The 19,193-nt window shown below is 44.1% G+C and overlaps 1 protein-coding gene across 16 annotated transcripts in view; it reads right to left on the reverse strand.

Moving 5' to 3' along the window:
• The window catches only part of LOC106580939 (pleckstrin homology-like domain family B member 1), a 107,645-nt gene that overhangs the window by 13,835 nt on the left and 74,617 nt on the right, over positions 1–19,193 (reverse strand). For 10 of the 16 annotated variants that reach the window (XM_082966583.1, XM_082966581.1, XM_082966575.1 and 7 more), the window contains 8 exons: positions 10,901–11,212; positions 10,211–10,357; positions 9,800–9,937; positions 9,193–9,252; positions 6,416–6,544; positions 3,750–3,905; positions 1,752–1,862; positions 1,240–1,329 (listed from right to left, as the gene is read on the reverse strand). In XM_082966583.1, the coding sequence (XP_082822709.1) occupies positions 1,240–1,329; positions 1,752–1,862; positions 3,750–3,905; positions 6,416–6,544; positions 9,193–9,252; positions 9,800–9,937; positions 10,211–10,357; positions 10,901–11,212 (1,143 nt within the window). The remainder of the gene's footprint in view (positions 1–1,239; positions 1,330–1,751; positions 1,863–3,749; positions 3,906–6,415; positions 6,545–9,192; positions 9,253–9,799; positions 9,938–10,210; positions 10,358–10,900; positions 11,213–19,193) is intronic. The other 6 variants (XM_082966578.1, XM_082966579.1, XM_082966584.1 and 3 more) reach the window with 6 other exon arrangements.

Consider the following 19,193-nt stretch of genomic DNA (forward strand, 5'->3'; position numbering starts at 1 on the left):
GTTGGACAAAGACATACTGTGCATAGGGGGGGTTACAGTGAGTGAGCTCGGGTGTCATGCAGGAACAGTTACATTGACAGTTAGTCTGGTTACCTCTGTCGGGCTGACCCCTGGGTATAAATGAGAGGAGGAGCTTAAATAGAAAGCAGCGGGTCGGCAGAGAGGATGCTGGGAGTGGGAGTCCTCTAACAGGTCAATCTCGCTGATATGGAGCATTTCCTGTTTCAACAGGAAGTCAGGGACACTGGTTTCAGCTCCAGTTGCTGTAGTGTACAGTTACTGTTTATGTCCCTCTAAACTACACACGTGTCAATACAGTATTGGGATAATAACTGTCAATCACAAAAGGGTCAAACATAGGTGTTACTGCACATTGAGTGCCCTTGTATGGGTTATATTCAGTTTAATAGGCCTAGTTTACAGTGGTCTAAAAAAGTCCATTATATCCAATTCAACAATGAAACTGATAGGCATCTCATGTAATGAACGTGGTCTAAATGCATAACAATGCAGGTTGATAGGATATGTTACAATTGGACGAGAGTTTAGCACCAGACTAATCGGTTCATGTTTTCAGACTAAACGACACAGCCCACGGATTCAGTATGTCGCTGGCCTGAGTTGAGATATGTACAATCCATCATCAAATTGCAGATGTTTCCAAAACATATGTCAGTCGGATCTGAATTATCAGATCAAACCAGTCTTACCGATGTGATCAGCTGCATCTAACCGAACGCAATGTAAATAAGGCCATACTTCACAAGCCAACACCACATCGTGTTAAACACAGTAAATAAATGGTTACTTTGGCACACCGGTGGTAGAACAAGCACACACTAGACCTACACCGCATGTAAAACAGAGCGAGATCAACCTGAAGTTCTACTCACCAGTTAAACATTCTACCACCTCAACTATGAAAACCATCAAATTCCCCTTAAAGCCACAGTCTGTAATTGTGTAACTTGAAATAATTAATAGAGAACAACAGATGTATCATAGAAATCTGGTATCCTAAGTCTACTATTTGCATATGAAAATGTAATGGAGGGAATTTTCTCCATTGTTAACATCTTTAGTGGTGGTCTTTGTTAGTCTTTGCCGGTATACACAAATTAAGGAGTGTGGCTTTAGACAAGTGATCAGAGCGGTGGTCCGTTCATACATCTGCGTCATGGTAGATAACTGTTCTTGTCGGTGTGACCCCTGAAAGACCGTAAGATAAACCCCCCTCACCTCTTTCATGGTGCTGGAACTCTTAGGGAAAGTCCTTCCTCCAGTAAGGCTGAGGTATCTCTTCTCCAGGGCCGATAGTCTCTCTTTCTCCTAGAACACAGAGACACCAGAACACATATGTATCGGACTCTGTCCTGATTATGGATTGCCATAGTTTCTTTACCAAATTAGAAAATGTGCCACTTGCAGAAAAGCTGGGGACAAGGCAGCACATATGCCGAGATTGAAAGTGAAATGTCGACAAATGGGAAAAACGCCAACAAGCTCTTAATTAATAGACTTAATCTGAGGCGGCTGGCATGGCACATTGCACTTCATTTGGTAATGACTTGGTGTGTGATTCTCACATTGTCAAGCAAGACCAGAGGGTGATAATGATTTGATTCTAATTATAGTCAATTTCAAAGGGGTTCCATGGGAATCACCGGTTCAATTACAAAAAACAGAGTAATAACCAACAATGTGTAGATTGTAGTGGCTGCTGGGCCAGATATACTGTATTGTAATGTTACCTTATGGAGCATCTGCAGGGTAAGGTTCCTGTCCTTAGCCAGCCTGTCACACTCCTGAGACGCCTGCTGTCCCAGCTGACTGGCCTGGCCTTCCAGAGCTGCCACCTTGTCCTGGAAGACAACATGTTTAAAGAGTTATTGATGAATTAAAGGGGTACTCAACAAGATGACTTTAAATTGAGAAAATATACACTACCATTCAAAAGTTTGGGGTCACTTAGAAATGTCCTTGTTTTTGAAAGAAAAATAACATAAAATTGATCAGACATACAGTGTAGACATTGTTAATGTTGTAAATGTCTATTGCAGCTGGAAACGGCAATTTTTTTATGGAATATCTACATAGGTGTACAGAGGCCCATTATCAGCAACCATCACTCCTGTGTTCCAATGGCATGTTGTGTTAGCTAATCCAAGTTTATAATTTCAAAAGGCTAATTGATCATTAGAAAACCCTTTTGCAATTATGTTAGCACAGCTGAAAACTGTTGTTCTAATTAAAGAAGCAATACAACTGGCCTTCTTTAGACTAGTTGAGTATCTGGAGCATCAGCATTTGTGGGTTCGATTACAGGCTCAAAATGTCCAGAAACAAAGAACTTTCTTCTGAAACTCGTCAGTCTATTCTTGTTTTGAGAAATGAAGGCTATTCCATGCGAGAAATTGCCAAGAAACTGAAGATCTCGTACAACGCTGTGTACTACTCCCTTCACAAAACAGCTCAAACTGGTTCTAACCAGAATAGAAAGAGGAGTGGGAGGCCCTGGTGCACAACTGAGCAAGAGGACAAGTACATTAGATTGTCTAGTTTGAGAAACAGACGCCTCACATGTCCTCAACTGGCAGCTTCATTAAATAGTACCAGCAAAACATCAGTTTCAACATCAACAGTGAAGAGCTGACTCCGGGATGCTGGCCTTCTAGGCAGAGTTGCAAAGAAAAAGCCAAATCTCAGACCGGCCAATAAAAAGAAAAGATTAAGATGGGCAAAAGAACGCAGACACTGGACAGAGGAAGATAGGAACAAAGTGTTATGGACAGACGAATCTAAGTTTGAGGTGTTCGGATCACAAAGAAGAACATTCGTGAGATCAGAAAAAAAAGAAAAGATGCTGGAGGAGTAGCTTGACGCCATCTGTCAAGCATGGTGGAAGCAATGTGATGGTCTGGGGGTGCGTTGGTGCCGATAAAGTGGGAGATTTGTACAGGGAAAAGGGATCTTGAAGAAGGAAGGCTATCACTCCATTTTGCAACGCCATGCCATACCCTGTGGATGGAGCTTAATTGGAGCCAATTTTCTCCTACAACAGGACAATGACCCAAAGCACAGCTCCAAACTATGCAATAAGAAGCAGTCAGCTGGTATTCTGTCTATAATGGAGTGGCCAGCACAGTCACCAGATCTCAACCCTATTGAGCTGTTGTGGGAGCAGCTTGACCGTATGGTACGTAAGAAGTGCCCATCAAGCCAATCCAACTTGTGGGAGGTGCTTCAGGAAGCATGGGGTGAAATCTCTTCAGATAACCTCAACTAATTGACAACTAGAATGCCAAAGATCTGCAAGGCTGTAATTGCTGCAAATGGAGGATTCTTTGACGAAAGCAAAGTTTGAAGGACACAATTATTATTTCAATTAAAAAAGTCATTATTTATAACCTTGTCAACGTCTTGACTATATTTCCTATTCATTTTGCAACTCATTTCATGTATGTTTTCATGGAAAACAAGGATATTTCTAAGTGACCCCAAACTTTTGAATGGTAGTGTACACTACACTCAAAACACAACAGTGATCATGTATCATGTCTTTGCCAGGTATCCCCACCAACACCATTCTTGAAGTGAATGATCATACTATTTAAACTCAACCTGTAAAGGCATTTGGCCATCATCAGAAATGAGCTAGTTTCTCTGACAGACATTCATATTCACAGCTCCAGATTTGATGAAGTGTTGCCAGAGTAGATAGGAGCAGCCATTGTGGTCCAGTCCATTACCTTCCTCTTGGCCACGCTGGTGTGGTACTCAGCCCTCTCCTGCATCAGCTGCTGGCTGATGGTCTCCCTCTCCTCCTCCAGGCTGCTTTCCCTCTCCAGCTGCTGGAACTCCAGGTCCTCAAACTGCTTTGTCTCTGACTCCAGGGTCTCGCCCTCCTGTCGAACCCCACACAGAGCCCATCACAATGGGTCACAACCACACCAGGCCTCAGCCTCCTATAATATACAGTTTTCACACTGCTGAGCCAAGCCGAGCCGATCTATATTTGGCCTGCCTGTTCACGCATTCATCATAGAAAGCACAATGTGTTTAGAAAATACCCGAGCCAGCAGATTCTGGTGTGGGTTGGCACGATAGTGTGAAAAGGGTTCTAAAGTACCAACAACTACCAACCCCAAGAGACAGACAGCCCCACCACACACCACAAGGTCACCACAGGGTCAGGCCAGCCCCCTCCACCCCCTTGACTCTCTCCAATGACCATGCTCCTCAGCCACAGCGGTCAAGGCCCAAGCCAAGCCAGCACAACCAGGGGCGGTAGGCCATGGAATGAATGTGCTTCAAAAGAGTGGAGTCCTTTTAGACGCAGAGTAAGCTGCATGGAGGTTCTATCTAACGATTGGTGGAGTTCTGTTTATCACTATGACTACGTTGATCATGCTTTGATAGATTTGAATATTATGTTATTTGGGTTAATTTTGCCATTAGACTCTCTTCATTGTATCCTAGGTTCTTAACTAGCCACCAATGGAGAAGCACCATAACATTATGAAAATGCTGTGGTATACAGCAGCAACAACACAGCAATCAATATTACATGCACATCTGGAGGAAACTGCCTCATGCGAATCTAATTGGTTGGAAGATTTTATAGCCCAGTAGGTTGATTGAATGGTGACAAGCAGTTTTCTCTGCTGCACTATCTATATGTTACAAAAGGTAATACTGTGCTTTTACTGTAGTAATATTTAAGTACCATCTTCTATACTGGATTTTATAGCTGATTTGCATGTGAGAACCCAACTGAATGCCTTGATCCTTTACCATAAACCGAAGAAACCCACACAGAGATGTGAGGACTTATACTTTGCAGGGGGAAAGACGAGGGCCTGCCCTTGCTGTCAGTTCATCGGAGCGTTACTGACGTTGACGAGTGAAGGCCCATGTCAACACTGACATCTTCAGGTCCTCTGTGTTTGGAGAGCAGGCCACTCAAGGGCCTCTGTCGCACTTCTTAAGAATGTCTACAACAAATCAGGGTCGTGTTCATCAGTGTACGCAACGGAAAATGTTTTGTTTATTTTTGTCCAGGTGGACACCTCTGTTTCAGTCCATTTTCCTCCATTCAGTGCCTAATGAACATGACCCAATGAGACGTACAAGGCGACATTTGCAAATTTAGAAGTATACAAAATGTATTATATCTGCTTTCTGTCCTGTAACAAAGGGAAATTGTATAGCAATTGTTCTCATGTCAAGTCAGTCAGCCAGCCAATGTCATGCTACTCGACGTGGATAGGACAGCAAAGTGAATAGAGCTAACGTGCAAAATGTAATTGGCTGATACATTTTCTATGGACTGACTTTTCAGAGAGCAGACGATATAAAACATTAATCAGACACAAAACAAACCCATTTCCATTCAGAGGAAAGATATGAAAAGAGAGTAGGACAGGGAGTGGAAAGTGTCTACATTAATAGATTAGTAAGCAGTTATTAAGGGGTTATAAGCCAACACAAATCAAGAAGAGAGGGATGCTTCCAGATGCAGAAACTGTATCAACCAGACAGACAGCACACACACTCCTGTGTGAAACGCGTGCAACGCACATACGACCCAGAAATCACCACAATGCAGCACCTCGCCCCAAAGTCATCAGGAGCCATTTTGACACTCTTTCTGTTCGCTCAGAGGCATAGCACATCGTTGTGGCGGAGAGAGGAGAGGGGAAATTCCAGCAGCTTATGGCATTAGCATGTAGGCGAGGGGCACAAGACAGGATTTTCATACGTGCAGAGTGCAACAGGTCCCGGGTAAAGGTCCCAGTAACACTATCTGAAGAGGTATGCACCAGGTCTTATGATACCAAGATAGTGTTTTGCCTACTATGCAGCAATCATCGACTGGCATCTGGCATAAACATTAAAGGCAGGTTTCCCGGACACAGATTAAGCCTAGTCTAGTCAATGTAGAATCTTCATTGAACATACTTTCTAGTCCAGGTCTAGGATTAATCTGTGTCCAGGAAACCTACCCTAAATCTGTATGCCATCTTCTTGGATGTTACGAACATTTTTCAGTTATCATCATAGAATTTGAATTCCAATTCCGTTTCTTTGGCCGTCAAGTGCAGCCTTCTATGCACTTTATCCAGGAGATCAGTAGACAGTACACTTGTAAATCCGTCAGTACACCACTTCAGCTTTTCCTGAAAATGTCATTCTCTTACTGAGTACTTCAATAATCTGGAGGTAAGTATACGCTAATTGTGATGTTGCTCTGCTGGAATTTCCCTTCAAAATGTTGGATTGGCGTAGCTCAGAGATGAGGGTGGAGGGAATGGGTGGGTGTGTGGAGGGGTACAAGGGCTGGGGGGACACTGCCTGTCTCTGGGTCTCAGGGGTGGTTGGGGGTGGTGGTCTTGGTGGTGGATTGACGACTGACCCTTTTGAGCTGTTCGTGTAACTGCTCCCTCAGTGACTCGGGACAGTTATGAAGCTGGTTCTTCAGCTCACTGTAGCCCTCCTGAAGGCTCGCCAGGGCTCGGCGCTCTGCGTCAACATTTGCCCTCTCCTAGAAAGAGAACACACCATCCGGGTGGGAGGGAGGAGAGGAAAGGGGACAACAACAGAGAGAGAAAGCAAAAAAAAATAAAAATAAAAAAACACTTGCTCAAATCCACGCCATGCAAAAAGCTTCCGATGTTAGAGGTCACAACAGTGGATAAGCCAGAGAACGAGGGACATGGGGCATCTGTGGAGTTATTAATACTGTGAATTCAATCCCCAGTGACTAACTTTAAAACTGCTGGACTGCAGGGCACAACACTGAAAACGTTTTTAAAAAATTGCAATGGAAAGCAAAAATGTGCGTTTCTTATTGGACAAGTCCAGGTACATTCTCCTTGTTGAAGTCATTTTTTCCCCCCTTTCGATGCCTAATGAACACGACCCAGGCCTCAAACAGGTCTGAACAGACTTCTTGTTCCCAGACATTTCCAAGCTGCAGGGTTTGATGCTCATGATAACACTGGTCTGCGATGGAACAGGAGATTTTGCTATTTGATCAAACATGAAATAGTTTCTGTTTTGGCTCAGCTGTGGTTGTACTTTCACGTCACAGTGCTCTACTTTGGGTGGTGCATCTCTTTTTCATCTGACTTGAATTTAAAAAATAAAAATAATAATAATAATAATAATAATGATGATTGGCCTATCCAGATTTTCATGTGACTTAAAATGTTTAATAATAATAATAATAATTATTATTATTATTGGCCTATCCAGATTTTCATGTGACTTTGGTATTAATACTTGAGGTCAGTCCAGTTAGTTTTGAACAGGATGCGTAGACATGCCAGAATGATCAGAAGTCACATTCATGCTTCTTCGGGTTTCCCAAAATGAACCATGAGCAGCATATCGTTACTAATTAGTGTGTCGCTTTAGTTATCATGGTTGGCGACTATTGTGTTTGAAATGTTTTAAAAAGTGTTGTATTATAAAACAGCAGAAAATACCAATCCGTTATTTTCCAGGCACTTTGTGGGTTTCGCTCATACCAAATTAGACAAAACAGTTGATCATAGTAAGGCCCACTGCTAAAGCATGAATTACAGAAGGTCAACATCTGTTAACTGAAGGGTAGCAGGGTTTGGTACCCTCTGGGAATCTGGTTAAAAGCTTACGGAACGATCAATAACAACAGATCTTTGTTGTTATTGCAGCATGTGAGTACAGGCAGTGTAAGCATGGGTAACTAGTGCTCTGCACTACTGCCCTACTGGCACCCAGGCTGTGATATCAAAACCCCTGGAGGGAATAGAAGCTTTCACTTGTACAGTATGGAGCTCTTTCGCAATAGGCTCTCCTTGTCTCCTTCGAATCGCAATGGAAGGTCAAAGGGGAAAAACCTTGGATATTTTCCTCCAATATGTTTTGAAGAAGAGGAGAGGATGTGTGGAATAAGGAGAGAGAGAGTTAGAGCCTGGGTCTGACTGTAGTGAAAGCGCCTGGTAAACTACCTCTAGAGAGCCAACACTATATAACCAGTAGAGTAGAGCATGCACAAGAGAGAGGGAAACGTTCTGCAGACCAACAACCTTTTTAGCATTACTGCATTATCTAAAGTCACATGGTGGGAGAGGGGTGTGGGCGGTGCTTAGGGGTTTGAGTGGCACTCCTTTCTCCAATCTGCCTAACTGTCACCCTGCTCTGGCTCCACCTCTGTCTGTGACCAATGGCAATAAAAGTAGAGAAGGGGACAATACAATACAGGCAGTTTTTCTAGTTTAAGCTTTTGTTTTGACTTGTAGTTTTAGCTGAGACAGACCGACAGGGTCTCAGGGATCTAACTTGAACACAGGAAGTGAGAGAGAGAGAGAGAGAGAGAGAGAGAGAGAGAGAGAGAGAGAGAGAGAGAGAGAGAGAGAGAGAGAGACTCTCCGAATATAATATATTTTTAAAAAAGCTTTAAGGAAATACAAGAAAATGACCCCTTTCAGATTCTCAGTTTAAGTGTGTCTACATTAAGCCTACATTAGTGGAGTGACATGACTAAGTGAAAACAACATACAGTTGTGTAAAGCCTTCAGATAGAGGGCCTCTGCAATGTTATGAACTACTGTATGTCGTGGGCAGTGTAGCCTACACAATAGTCCTAAAAGGACTCCCACAGATATACTTTTAGTAGACAGCCACTCATACCCACTAGCATCCGGTCCCCAAAGCTTCAGCGATGTAGAAACCTAAAGGATCGATTCACACCTACGTCCCAAATGGCACCCTATTCCCTTTATAGCCCTATGAGCCCTGTTCAAAAGTAGTACACTATTTAGGGAATAGGGAGCCATTTGGGACAAGTTTAAGACAAGTGCTAATAACATACATGGATTTCAGGCTGACAGTGGAGGAAAGGAGGATAGGAAATTTCTGAGTGAAGCAGTAAGAGGATTAGAGGTTAATGGAGGATGGTTAGTGGAGCCGAGCTGCAGAAGAAGAAAAAGCCCTGAGGAGAGAGAGAGAGAGAGAAACCACCAAGGAAAATGTAGAACCAAAATAAAGAAAAAAAACACCCATACTTAAGTCTAAGAGCCATCGTCCAAAGCTCTTCTAAGGTAAAACATCAATGCATATAACAGATGGAAGGATGGAGTATTCCTCGCTGGGGGGGGGGGGGGGGGGGGGGGTTGAAGAGCGACTGCTATGGCTGGGTGAATTTACCTTGGGATGGCAAAACCAACTAGATACGGTCTTGGGAAGCCATCCAGGATTTGGCAATGCCTTTAAGGAATGTCAAGAGACCAGAAAAGGCTGTTCAGTCCCTTTGAGGCTTACAAGATGTATAGTCAGTGATGTAAAACGTTCGGAACGCTGCAGATAGAAACATCACGAATAGAACTGCCATGAATCCTTTTTCTATCCGTCAGAAAATTGTATACCTGTTCTACAGGATACATTTCTATGTGAACGTTCTGTAACGTTACATCCACTTGAACAGGAACTATAACAGACAGTCCAGTGGAGGGAAAGGAGGGCTGGGTTGTGTCTGTGGTGTTTAAACAACACAATGTTGAGATCTCAGAAATCTCACCTCCCTGTCTGCATACCCACCGTCTTTCCAATAAGGACTCTCTCAGAGTGCTAAGACAACACAAACAGTTCACTAACAAAATTACTTTTTCTGTTGGCTTTCTCCATTAAAATACAACACAGTAACGTTGGAATGACAGGTTTATAAATGAAGCTAAAACTAATCTGCAGGTGGTAAGACTGCTTACTGTGTACAGGAGATTATACTGTGTGTGTGTGTTTTCCCCCAGGGTCCGACCTTGTCTTTCTCCCTCTGGATGACGTTCTCCAGCTCGTTGCGCTTGTGTTGCAGCTGTCTGATGATCTCCGTCTCTGCCTCTATCTGGTCCAGTTCCGCCTGCCTCTCCCCCTGCAGCAGGGCCCGCTCCATCTCCGCCTGGGAACGGGACACACCCTGAGCCCCCTGCTCCAATCACAGAGCTCCCTGACAGACAGCAGACCTAGCGGTGCATGTGACTCGGCACCACCCAGGGCTCATTCAATCACTTTCTGCTCGTTTGTGTTACTAAATGTATGTGAATGCACACACACTCACAGACACACAAAACAAACACACAAACAGTATATAGTTTCCTTCATCTTCCCCACATATCTTTCTAGTATTAGAAATTGCCTACTATCTGGAAATTGAACTGATGGACTTTCTTACCTCCTGCTTGGACTCCTGTAGCTGTTGCTCCAGCTCTGTGATTCGTGATTTGAGCTCGTCGACTCGGGCCAGCACTCTGACCCGCTCGTCCTCCAGGTAACCCAGCTCTGCCCGTCCGACGCCGCCAGTAACAGACTGCTCTTCATGCTGAAGGGGGACAGAGACAGAAGAGGCAGGCACATTGTCACATATAAGTGTGAAGAGCATGGCCCATTTGTAGTAGTTAAGTGTTTCAGACGGTTGCACGCACACACAGACACACACAGACAGACACAGACACACACAGACACACATTGGGGAGGGACTATTTACATCACATGCCTCCTTGTTAAACACTGTCGCTTGGCAAACAAATGCTGTAATCTTCATCCTGTGTCCTTTTGACCATCAATCATGTCAAAATTCAAGGTCGGGCTATGTCTAGCAATTTTCCACATTAAATGCATGCAGTAAGCGCTTGCATGCTGTTGTCATTTCAACGGCATGCCTGTAGTTCTCATAATAAGTACTAGTATGTTATGCCTGTAGTTCTCATAGTAAGTACTAGTATGTCATGCCTGTAGTTCTCATAGTAAGTACTAGTATGTCATGCCTGTAGTTCTCATAGTAAGTACTAGTATGTCATGCCTGTAGTTCTCATAGTAAATACTAGAAATTATGAAAGTGATAATAGACGGCCCTACGTCTGACCTGGTATTTGTCTCCATTGTGGAGGGCCTGTGGAGAAAGTGGCGTCCTCACCTCCTGATGGGTGCTCTCCGTACTGCTGCACTCCTCCTTGAGGTTCTCCTCGTCGCTCTCCCTCTGCTGTCTCTGGGCCATGCTACGACGCAGCGAGCTGGACCCTGCCAAGCTGTCCATAGAGGGTCTCCTGGCTGCCCCCTCCCCCGGTCCCAGACCCCCAGGGAAGCCCATCCTCCCCTCTGCCTCACCCCCCACGGGCCCGTCGCCCTTGTTGTACTCGGCACACAGGTTCAGGATGGTCTCCAGCCTCTGCCTCTCCTGTGGACAGACAGAAACATAGAAGAACTGATTACATCCAGCCTCAGCTGCAAATATGTCCTCCTCGCCCTCGCCCCAAATTTCATTTCCTGTGTGTGGCTGCCACTGATGCCAATCTGGAAATGAGCAATTTGGAGGTGGGTGGAGATAAACAGGACCCTCCCCAGAACCCACCTCCCCCCCCCAGTGATGGCATCTTTCCTGTGTGGAGGAACCAGGTCTTATCAGGGACAGATCTAGCTCCAGCAATGGCTAGGCCAGACCAAGCCTGTCTTATACGCAGCACAGATCACACTCCTACCAAACAAAACAAAAAAACTCCCTTAACCAACATGTTTGTGGATGTTGGTGTGTTCATAGTTAGTGTGTCATTGCCTATAACTGGGTCACAGGAAGTTAGGTTAACTGTAGGTACTATACTGACGACCGTGTCTTGATCCCAATGAGCAGACATATAGGCTGCCTGTACACCCCTGAAACAACAAGATGTATCACAGCTGGCAGTGCATTGCCAGTGTCTAGAGGTCCTACTCAGGGGTCTCACAAACACAGTAATTGTAGAAACAGGTGTCATTCTAAGAGGTGTGCTGGTCCACCTCTGCAGCAGTCCATTGCTGCTCATCACCAGGTGACCTCTGAGGTGACCTTTAAGTCTAAAATTCAACTGGCCCCTGCTGTAAACCCTTTGCTGCAGACGTAGCGACTCTGGTCTTACAGAGACACGAGTACCCATTTTATTCTATTGTGTCGAACCAACTGTACTGTGCTGACTTGGATTTGGATTTTCCAGCACGGTTCCGGTAATCGGGCCAGCGCAGTACAGCTCGGCTCGACTAAGTAGTGTGAAAAGGTTATTAGGCAGTCAGTAGAATACAGTGCTCAGACAGATAAACACAGACAAAGAATATTAGAAAACATTTTTTTCCCCGGGCGAGTTATGTTTTGTATTTCAGATGAAGGAGATGTTTTGATCACATGGAAATAGCACCAGCACCACATTACTCAGTCAGATGTGATACCAAGGTCTAAAACCAGCTACGTAACACCTAACTAGGGATACTTGGGGTGGCAGGTAGCCTAGTGGTTAGAGTGTTGGGCCAGTAACCGAAAGATTGCTAGATCGAATCCCAGAGCTGACAAGGTAAAAATCTCTTGTTCTGCCCCTGAACAAGGCAGTTAACCCACTGTTCCTAGGCTGTCATTGTAAATAAGAATTTGTTAACTGACTTGCCTAGTTAAATAAAGGATAAAAAAGAAACATGTAGCATGTAGAAACATTTATGACTAATGCTTTCAGGTGGTAGGGGGAGCCAGGCTCTAGACCTTTTTGATGCACACTCAGACTGTGATTCCCTGTGATTTAGGTAAGTGGGGTCCTCTGATTCTACACACCAAACCCTACATTACCTTAACCTGTAATCTGAGCCAGCCAGCTTCACTCAACAGAGGGTTAGAAGAACAAGCCCTGGGCTACAATATGTTCACTAGAGATAATGAGGGGAAAGCACAACAGCAGTGGAGCCTCCATTTGCAATGCACAACACCCACATCTTACTGGCTTTCATCTGAAAATGGCACAATACCTTCCCTTTCTGGATTCACTGATTAGTGAATTAGGTGTAGAAAATGCAGGCCTGACTACACCGATCGCGGAGAAAAACAGAGAAAATGTTCTCTTGTTCCCTGCATTTTTGGTTTGTTAAGAATGTAGTCTACTAAGAAACAGAGCATACCGACAGCAGGCATTCTTGGGGCTTTAAAGTTTGAATGGCACAAACCCAGCAGCTTCTCTCTCATACCATGTAACTGGACCTGGCTGGCAGTGCATGGCCCTGGGCTATAGAGAACCAGACTTGGGTTAAAAAAAATATATATTATTTTTTCCAAATACTTTGAGCATTTGATCGACCCGGCCTGAGTGCCATACGGGCAGGTTTGTACTTTTGGGACCATCCCATCGGTTCCATTGTGCCAGACAGTGCTGCTTAAATATTTGGAAGAAAATACTATTTGAACAGAGGTCTGCAAAGAATATCTGGATAACATACTATATGTTCTCTCTATTCCCAACACCTCTCTGTGGGCATGTTTACTTTTTGATGCTGTTAGAAAGTTAACCGAGAGTCAACATAAATCGCTGTGTCCCAACAGACTGTCTGAACATAGTGGGTTTACTGTCTGTCTAGGTTCAAAGAGCCTAGACTGATTTCTGTTGCTGTAATGCCCATGTGTTTCTCTGTACATGAATCAGCATGACAGCGTCAAATTAGCGTAGACACAACCTTCGCATTATGTGATTTTCTGATCTTATGTTCAGTGACTGGTTGCCAGGACTTTGCTAACTCCAACAAATTGCTAGTACGTTTTTTTCTCTCTCTCTTTTTGCAAGCAGAGCTGGTGTCTAAAGACCTTCAAGAGTGGAGCACCTCGCCTTCTGACGCACCGTTTGAGCACCTCTACTCCTCTTGTTTGAGCACAAAGTACCCTCTTTTGTTTTGCAAGCAGAGCTCCCAGTGCCTAAGGTGTTTTTATGTTCAAGTCACAGGCCACCACAGACTTAAGTGTGAATATGTAACTTTTTGGACGACCTGACCAAATCCACAAAGAAATGTGAGTTATAGATATATTCTTCTACTTGAAAGCAAGTCTAAGAAGCAGTAGATCTGTTCAATGTGCGCTATTTCTACACTTCCCGTTCGTACGTTTTTTGGGGGGGCTCCCAAGTGGTGCAGCGGTCTACGGCACTGCATCTCAGTGCTAGAGGCGTCACTACAGACCCTGGTTCGATTCCAGGCTGGATCACAACTGGCCATGATTGGGAGTCCCATAGGGCTGCGCACAATTTGCACAGCTTCGTCCGGGATTGGCCGGGGTAGGCCGTCATTGTAAATAAGAGTTTGTTCTTAACTAACTTGCCTAGATAAATAAATGTTAAATTATGCTTATTTTACTTTCGGTTTTGTACACCTGCTTCAAACAGCTGAAACAACATTTTTGGTTATGGGAAATATATTTCACAGCGGGTAAGATGGTACAATGATTCTCTACATTATACTATCTTATTTTGTCATATAAACTGAAATTAGGCAAACTATTAGAGTTTTAACAACCAGGAAATGGCAGAGCGATTTTTAAAAGGTCAAATCCCTCAGCTTATGAGCCTTAAACAGTCTCTGTAGATGTCATTAGCTGGCTCCCCCAGGGTAGAGGCACAGCAGAGGCAAGGTGGGACTAGAGTTTTCCGAGCACCTTAAAAGCACACGATACCAAAACCTGGTGGCACAGTCAGAACCCGAGAAGGCGAGAAGAGGGCGACGCATTGGATCTCCAAGTTGGCCCACACGTCTCACTCTGATCCTGCAGCTTCCGCTCCGTGTAGGTCTAAGTTACTGACTGGTTCCAATCACAACATAGCATATTACTTCACATCCACTACCTATTAAACACATGGCTGTTAATGGTTTAGCACCCGCTAGTCTCATGCTTTGATACCGATTATATAACACAGAGAATTCCAAGCTTTGATACCGATTATATAACACAGAGAATTCCAAGAGTTTGCTCGAGTTCCACAACCAGCATGGCAGCATCCACACAACACTATGTAAGCCTAATACTACACTGAACAAAAAATGTAAACCAAACGTGTAAAGTGCTTGTCCCACGTTCCATGAGCTGAAATAAAAGATCCCAGAAATGTTCCATAGGCACAAAAAGCTTATTCCACTCAAATGTTGTGCACAAATTAATTTACATCTCTGTTAGTGAGCATTTTTATCCTTTGTCAAGATAATCCATCCATCTGACAGGTGTGGCATATCATGAAGCAGATTAAACAGTATGATCATTACACAGGTGCGACTTGTGCTGGGGACAATAAAAGGCCACTCTAAAATATGCAGTTTTGTCACAAAACACAATGCCACAGATGTCTCAAGGGAGTGTGTATTTGGCATGCTGACAGCAGGAATGTCCACCAGAGCTGTTGACAGAGAATTACCATAAGCCACCTCCAACATTGTTTTTGAGAATTTGGCAGTGTGTCCAACTGGCCTCACATCCGCAGACCACATACAAGCATGCCTGCTTACGACCTCCACATCCGGCTTCTTCTCCTGCGGGATTGTCAGATGGGGGGGGGGGGGGGGGGTTCTGTCAGTAATAAAGCCCTTTTGTGGGGAAAAACTCATTCTGATTGGCTATGCCCTCCCAGGCCCACCCCTGATTTTCTTATATGAACTGTAACTCAGCTAAATCTTTGAAATTGTTGCATGTTGCATTTATATTATTGTTTATTTTGTTGTTTAAAGTTCACCATGTTCAAGAGTAAAAAACAACAACTATCAATTATTAAATCAATCAACCAATGAAAATTCAATTTGATCATCAACAGTACAGCAAATAAAAGTCAGCAAATCAGTGGGCTACTTACTCTCATTGTGGAGGTGTGAAAAGGCACAGCTCTAGGAGGACAGTGAGGCTCATTGGAGTCCCATTCAAACAAATCCAAGTCTCCCTCCCTGAGACAGATAAACAAACACAGCCCTTCTACAGAGTCCCACCCCCAAACCCTTCAACTGTCTCTAGACCTTTGTAAACACGGAGGTGTAGGGCTGACAATGAAAGATATTTAGTGCCCTCAAACAACAAGCCTCTGACTCACATTCCTACCTAGTGTACAGTCGTGGCCAAAAGTTGAGAATAACACAAATATACATTTTCACAAAGTCTGCTGCCTCAGTTTGTATGATGGCAATTTGCATATACTCCAGAATGTTATGAAGAGTGATCAGATGAATTGCAATTAATTGCAAAGTCCCTCTTTGCCATGCAAATGAACCTAATCCCCAAAAAACATTTCCACTGCATTTCAGCCCTGCCACAAAAAGGACCAGCTGACATCATGTCAGTGATTCTCTCGTTAACACAGGTGGGAGTGTTGACGAGGACAAGACTGGAGATCACTCTGTCATATTGAGTTTGAATAACAGACTGGAAGCTTAAAAAGGAGGGTGGTGTTTGGAATCCCTGTTCTTCCTCTGTCAACCATGGTTTCCTTGCAAGGAAACACGTGCCGTCATCATTGCTTTGCACAAAAAGGGCTTCACAGGCAAGGATATTGCTGCCAGTAAGATTGCACCTAAATCAACCATTTATCAGATCATCAAGAACTTCAAGGAGAGCGGTTCAATTGTTGTGAAGAAGGCGTCAGGGCACACAAGAATGTCCAGCAAGCGCCAGGACCGTCTCCTAAAGTTGATTCAGCTGCGGGATCGGGGCACCACCAGTACAGAGCTTGCTCAGGAATGGCAGCAGGCAGGTGTGAGTGCATCTGCACGCACAGTGAAGCGAAGACTTTTGGAGGATGGCCTGGTATCAAGAAAGGCAGCAAAGAAGCCCATCTTGAGAGAAGAAGGAAGAAGAACCACTTCTCTCCAGGAAAACATCAGGGACAGACTGATATTCTGCAAAAAGTACAGGGATTGGACTGCTGAGGACAGGGGTAAAGTCATTTTCTCTCATGAATCCCCTTTCCGATTGTTTGGGGCATCCGGAAAAAAAGCTTGTCCGGAGAAGACAAGGTGAGCGCTACCATCAGTCCTGTGTCATGCCAACAGTAAAGCATCCTGAGACCATTCATGTGTGTGGTTGCTTCTCAGCCAAGGGAGTGGGCTCAGTCACAATTTTGCCTAAGAACACAGCCATGAATAAAGAATGGTACCATCACATCCTCCGAGAGCAACTTCTCTCAACCATCCAGGAACAGTTTGGTGACGAGCAATGCCTTTTCCAGCATGATGGAGCAGTGATAACTAAGTGGCTCGGGGAACAAAACATCGATATTTTGGATCCATGGCCAGGAAACTCCCCAGACCTTAATCCCATTGAGAACTTGTGGTCAATCCTCAAGAGGCGGGTGGACAATCAAAAACCCACAAATTCTGACAAACTCCAAGCATTGATTATGCAAGAATGGGCTGCCATCAGTCAGGATGTGGCCCAGAAGTTAATTGACAGCATGCCAGGGTGGATTGCAGAGGTCTTGAAAAAGAAGGGTCAACACTGCAAATATTGACTCTTTGCATCAACTTCATGTAATTGTCAATAAACGCCTTTGACACATGAAATGCTTGTAATTATACTTCAGTATTCCATAGTAACATCTGACAAAAATATCTAAAGACACTGAGGCAGCAGACTTTGTGAAAATTAATATTTGTGTCATTCTCAAAACTTTTGGCCACGACTGTACATACTGCATGTTCTCATGTCTGACCTATTCAGATGGAAGAGTTGAATTTGATGTTGCTCCAGCGTTGAAGTAGCATTGAAGTAGTAGCAGATCCAGCTTGCTGACAGGAGGAACACTGACTGGATTTCCTAGCCAAGCTAAAGACTTATTCCAAATGGGCCTCTTTCCTTATCTGCTAAAGCGTGACTCAAGGGATCAGCTCAGTCACAAGTCTAAACCACAACCAGCCTTACAGTTACACTACAGTCTTGTCTGCTCCACACAAAAATATTTAATGAGAAGTAAAATACTGTACAACAAGGTCCATCCCTGCTATGGCCAACCTGGGATTTGAACCCACAGACCCAGAAAAGCCAAGGTCCGGGTTGACAGTACTACTCTATAGTCAAACTGGTTGCAATTCAAAGATGGCAGTACTTTCCACCAACTAACCTACCCACGTTCCATTTAGCCATGACTCATTCCTGGTTATTTAATGTTGTTCTGCACTGTTTACTGAGTCATTCTTCCTCCCACCGCCATTTAAATTCATCGACAGACAAAATGTGACAGCACAACACACACTCGCAGCGAGCTCTCTAAGCATCATTAGCTTTCCTTATCATATTTGCAGAATGTACTTAGCCTGTTTAGCTAACTGAGTGGCAGTGATCAAATGAGTAAATTAAGTGTACAGTTAAGAAAGTCAAAGGAGATTACATCCCAGTAAAATGTTAGGGTAATTGCTTGACATGAGACCGATTTGATAAAGAGTCTGGAGTGAGGATAAATGGCGTCTTACAGAAAGTGATTGATGCTCCTCCTCGGGACATTCAGGCACACTTATTTCTAGCCAGCGATTTGAAGGCATTCCCCGAACACCAGGACTCTATCTATCCCTCTCTCAACATCCTCTTTCTTTGAGTAAGTCAGGAGCTTTCCCACAGTACCACTCTCTCTAACATTTAACGACTAGGCCTATTCTTTGAATCAAAGCATCTCTTCCTCATTCTTGCCTTCTTTCCAATATGAATCAGTGGTTGTACCAGTATCTCTCCCTTCTTCCTCCTTTTTTCTGTTCCTCTCTCTCTCTCTTTGGGTGGTGGACCATTCTTGATACACACAGGAAACTGTTGAGTGTGAAAAATACAGCACCGTTGCAGTTCTTGACACATACCAGTGCGCCTGGCACCTACTACCATACCCCGTTCAAAGGCACTTAAATATTTTGTCTTGCCCATTCACCCTCTGAATGGCACACATACACAATCTATGTCTCAAGGTTTAAAAATCCTTCTTTAACCGGTCTCCTCCCTTTCATCTACACTGATTGAAGTGGATTTAGTGACATCAATAAGGGATCATAGACTGACCAGGTGAAAGCTATGTCATGGAAAGAACAAGTGTTCTTAATGTTTTGTACACAGTGTACGCTGACCAGAAAACAACCAACACCCCTGTGGGGAATGCCCATTGGTATTGCTTAAATGTTTCACTGTAGACATGCAACAAGGACAGCCGCCGAGTTACCAAGAACAAATTCAGAGTCTCACTGATACAAAGACATTCTTCACAACTCATAACCCAAGGGATAAAAGAACGTCACACTCTCCTTAGCGCAGCGAACACTGGAAAAACAACCACATTGAAGATTGACCTCTTCTTTTTTCTCTCTCTCCCTCTCTCCCTCTTGATTTTTTATCATGCACAGTTCCAGGGAGGCAGATAGTCACTAGCTCGCGCTAATTA

The sequence above is a fragment of the Salmo salar genome, chromosome 20 (assembly GCF_965601325.2).
Source record: "Salmo salar chromosome 20, fSalSal1, whole genome shotgun sequence".
Taxonomy (NCBI): Eukaryota; Metazoa; Chordata; class Actinopteri; order Salmoniformes; family Salmonidae; genus Salmo; species Salmo salar.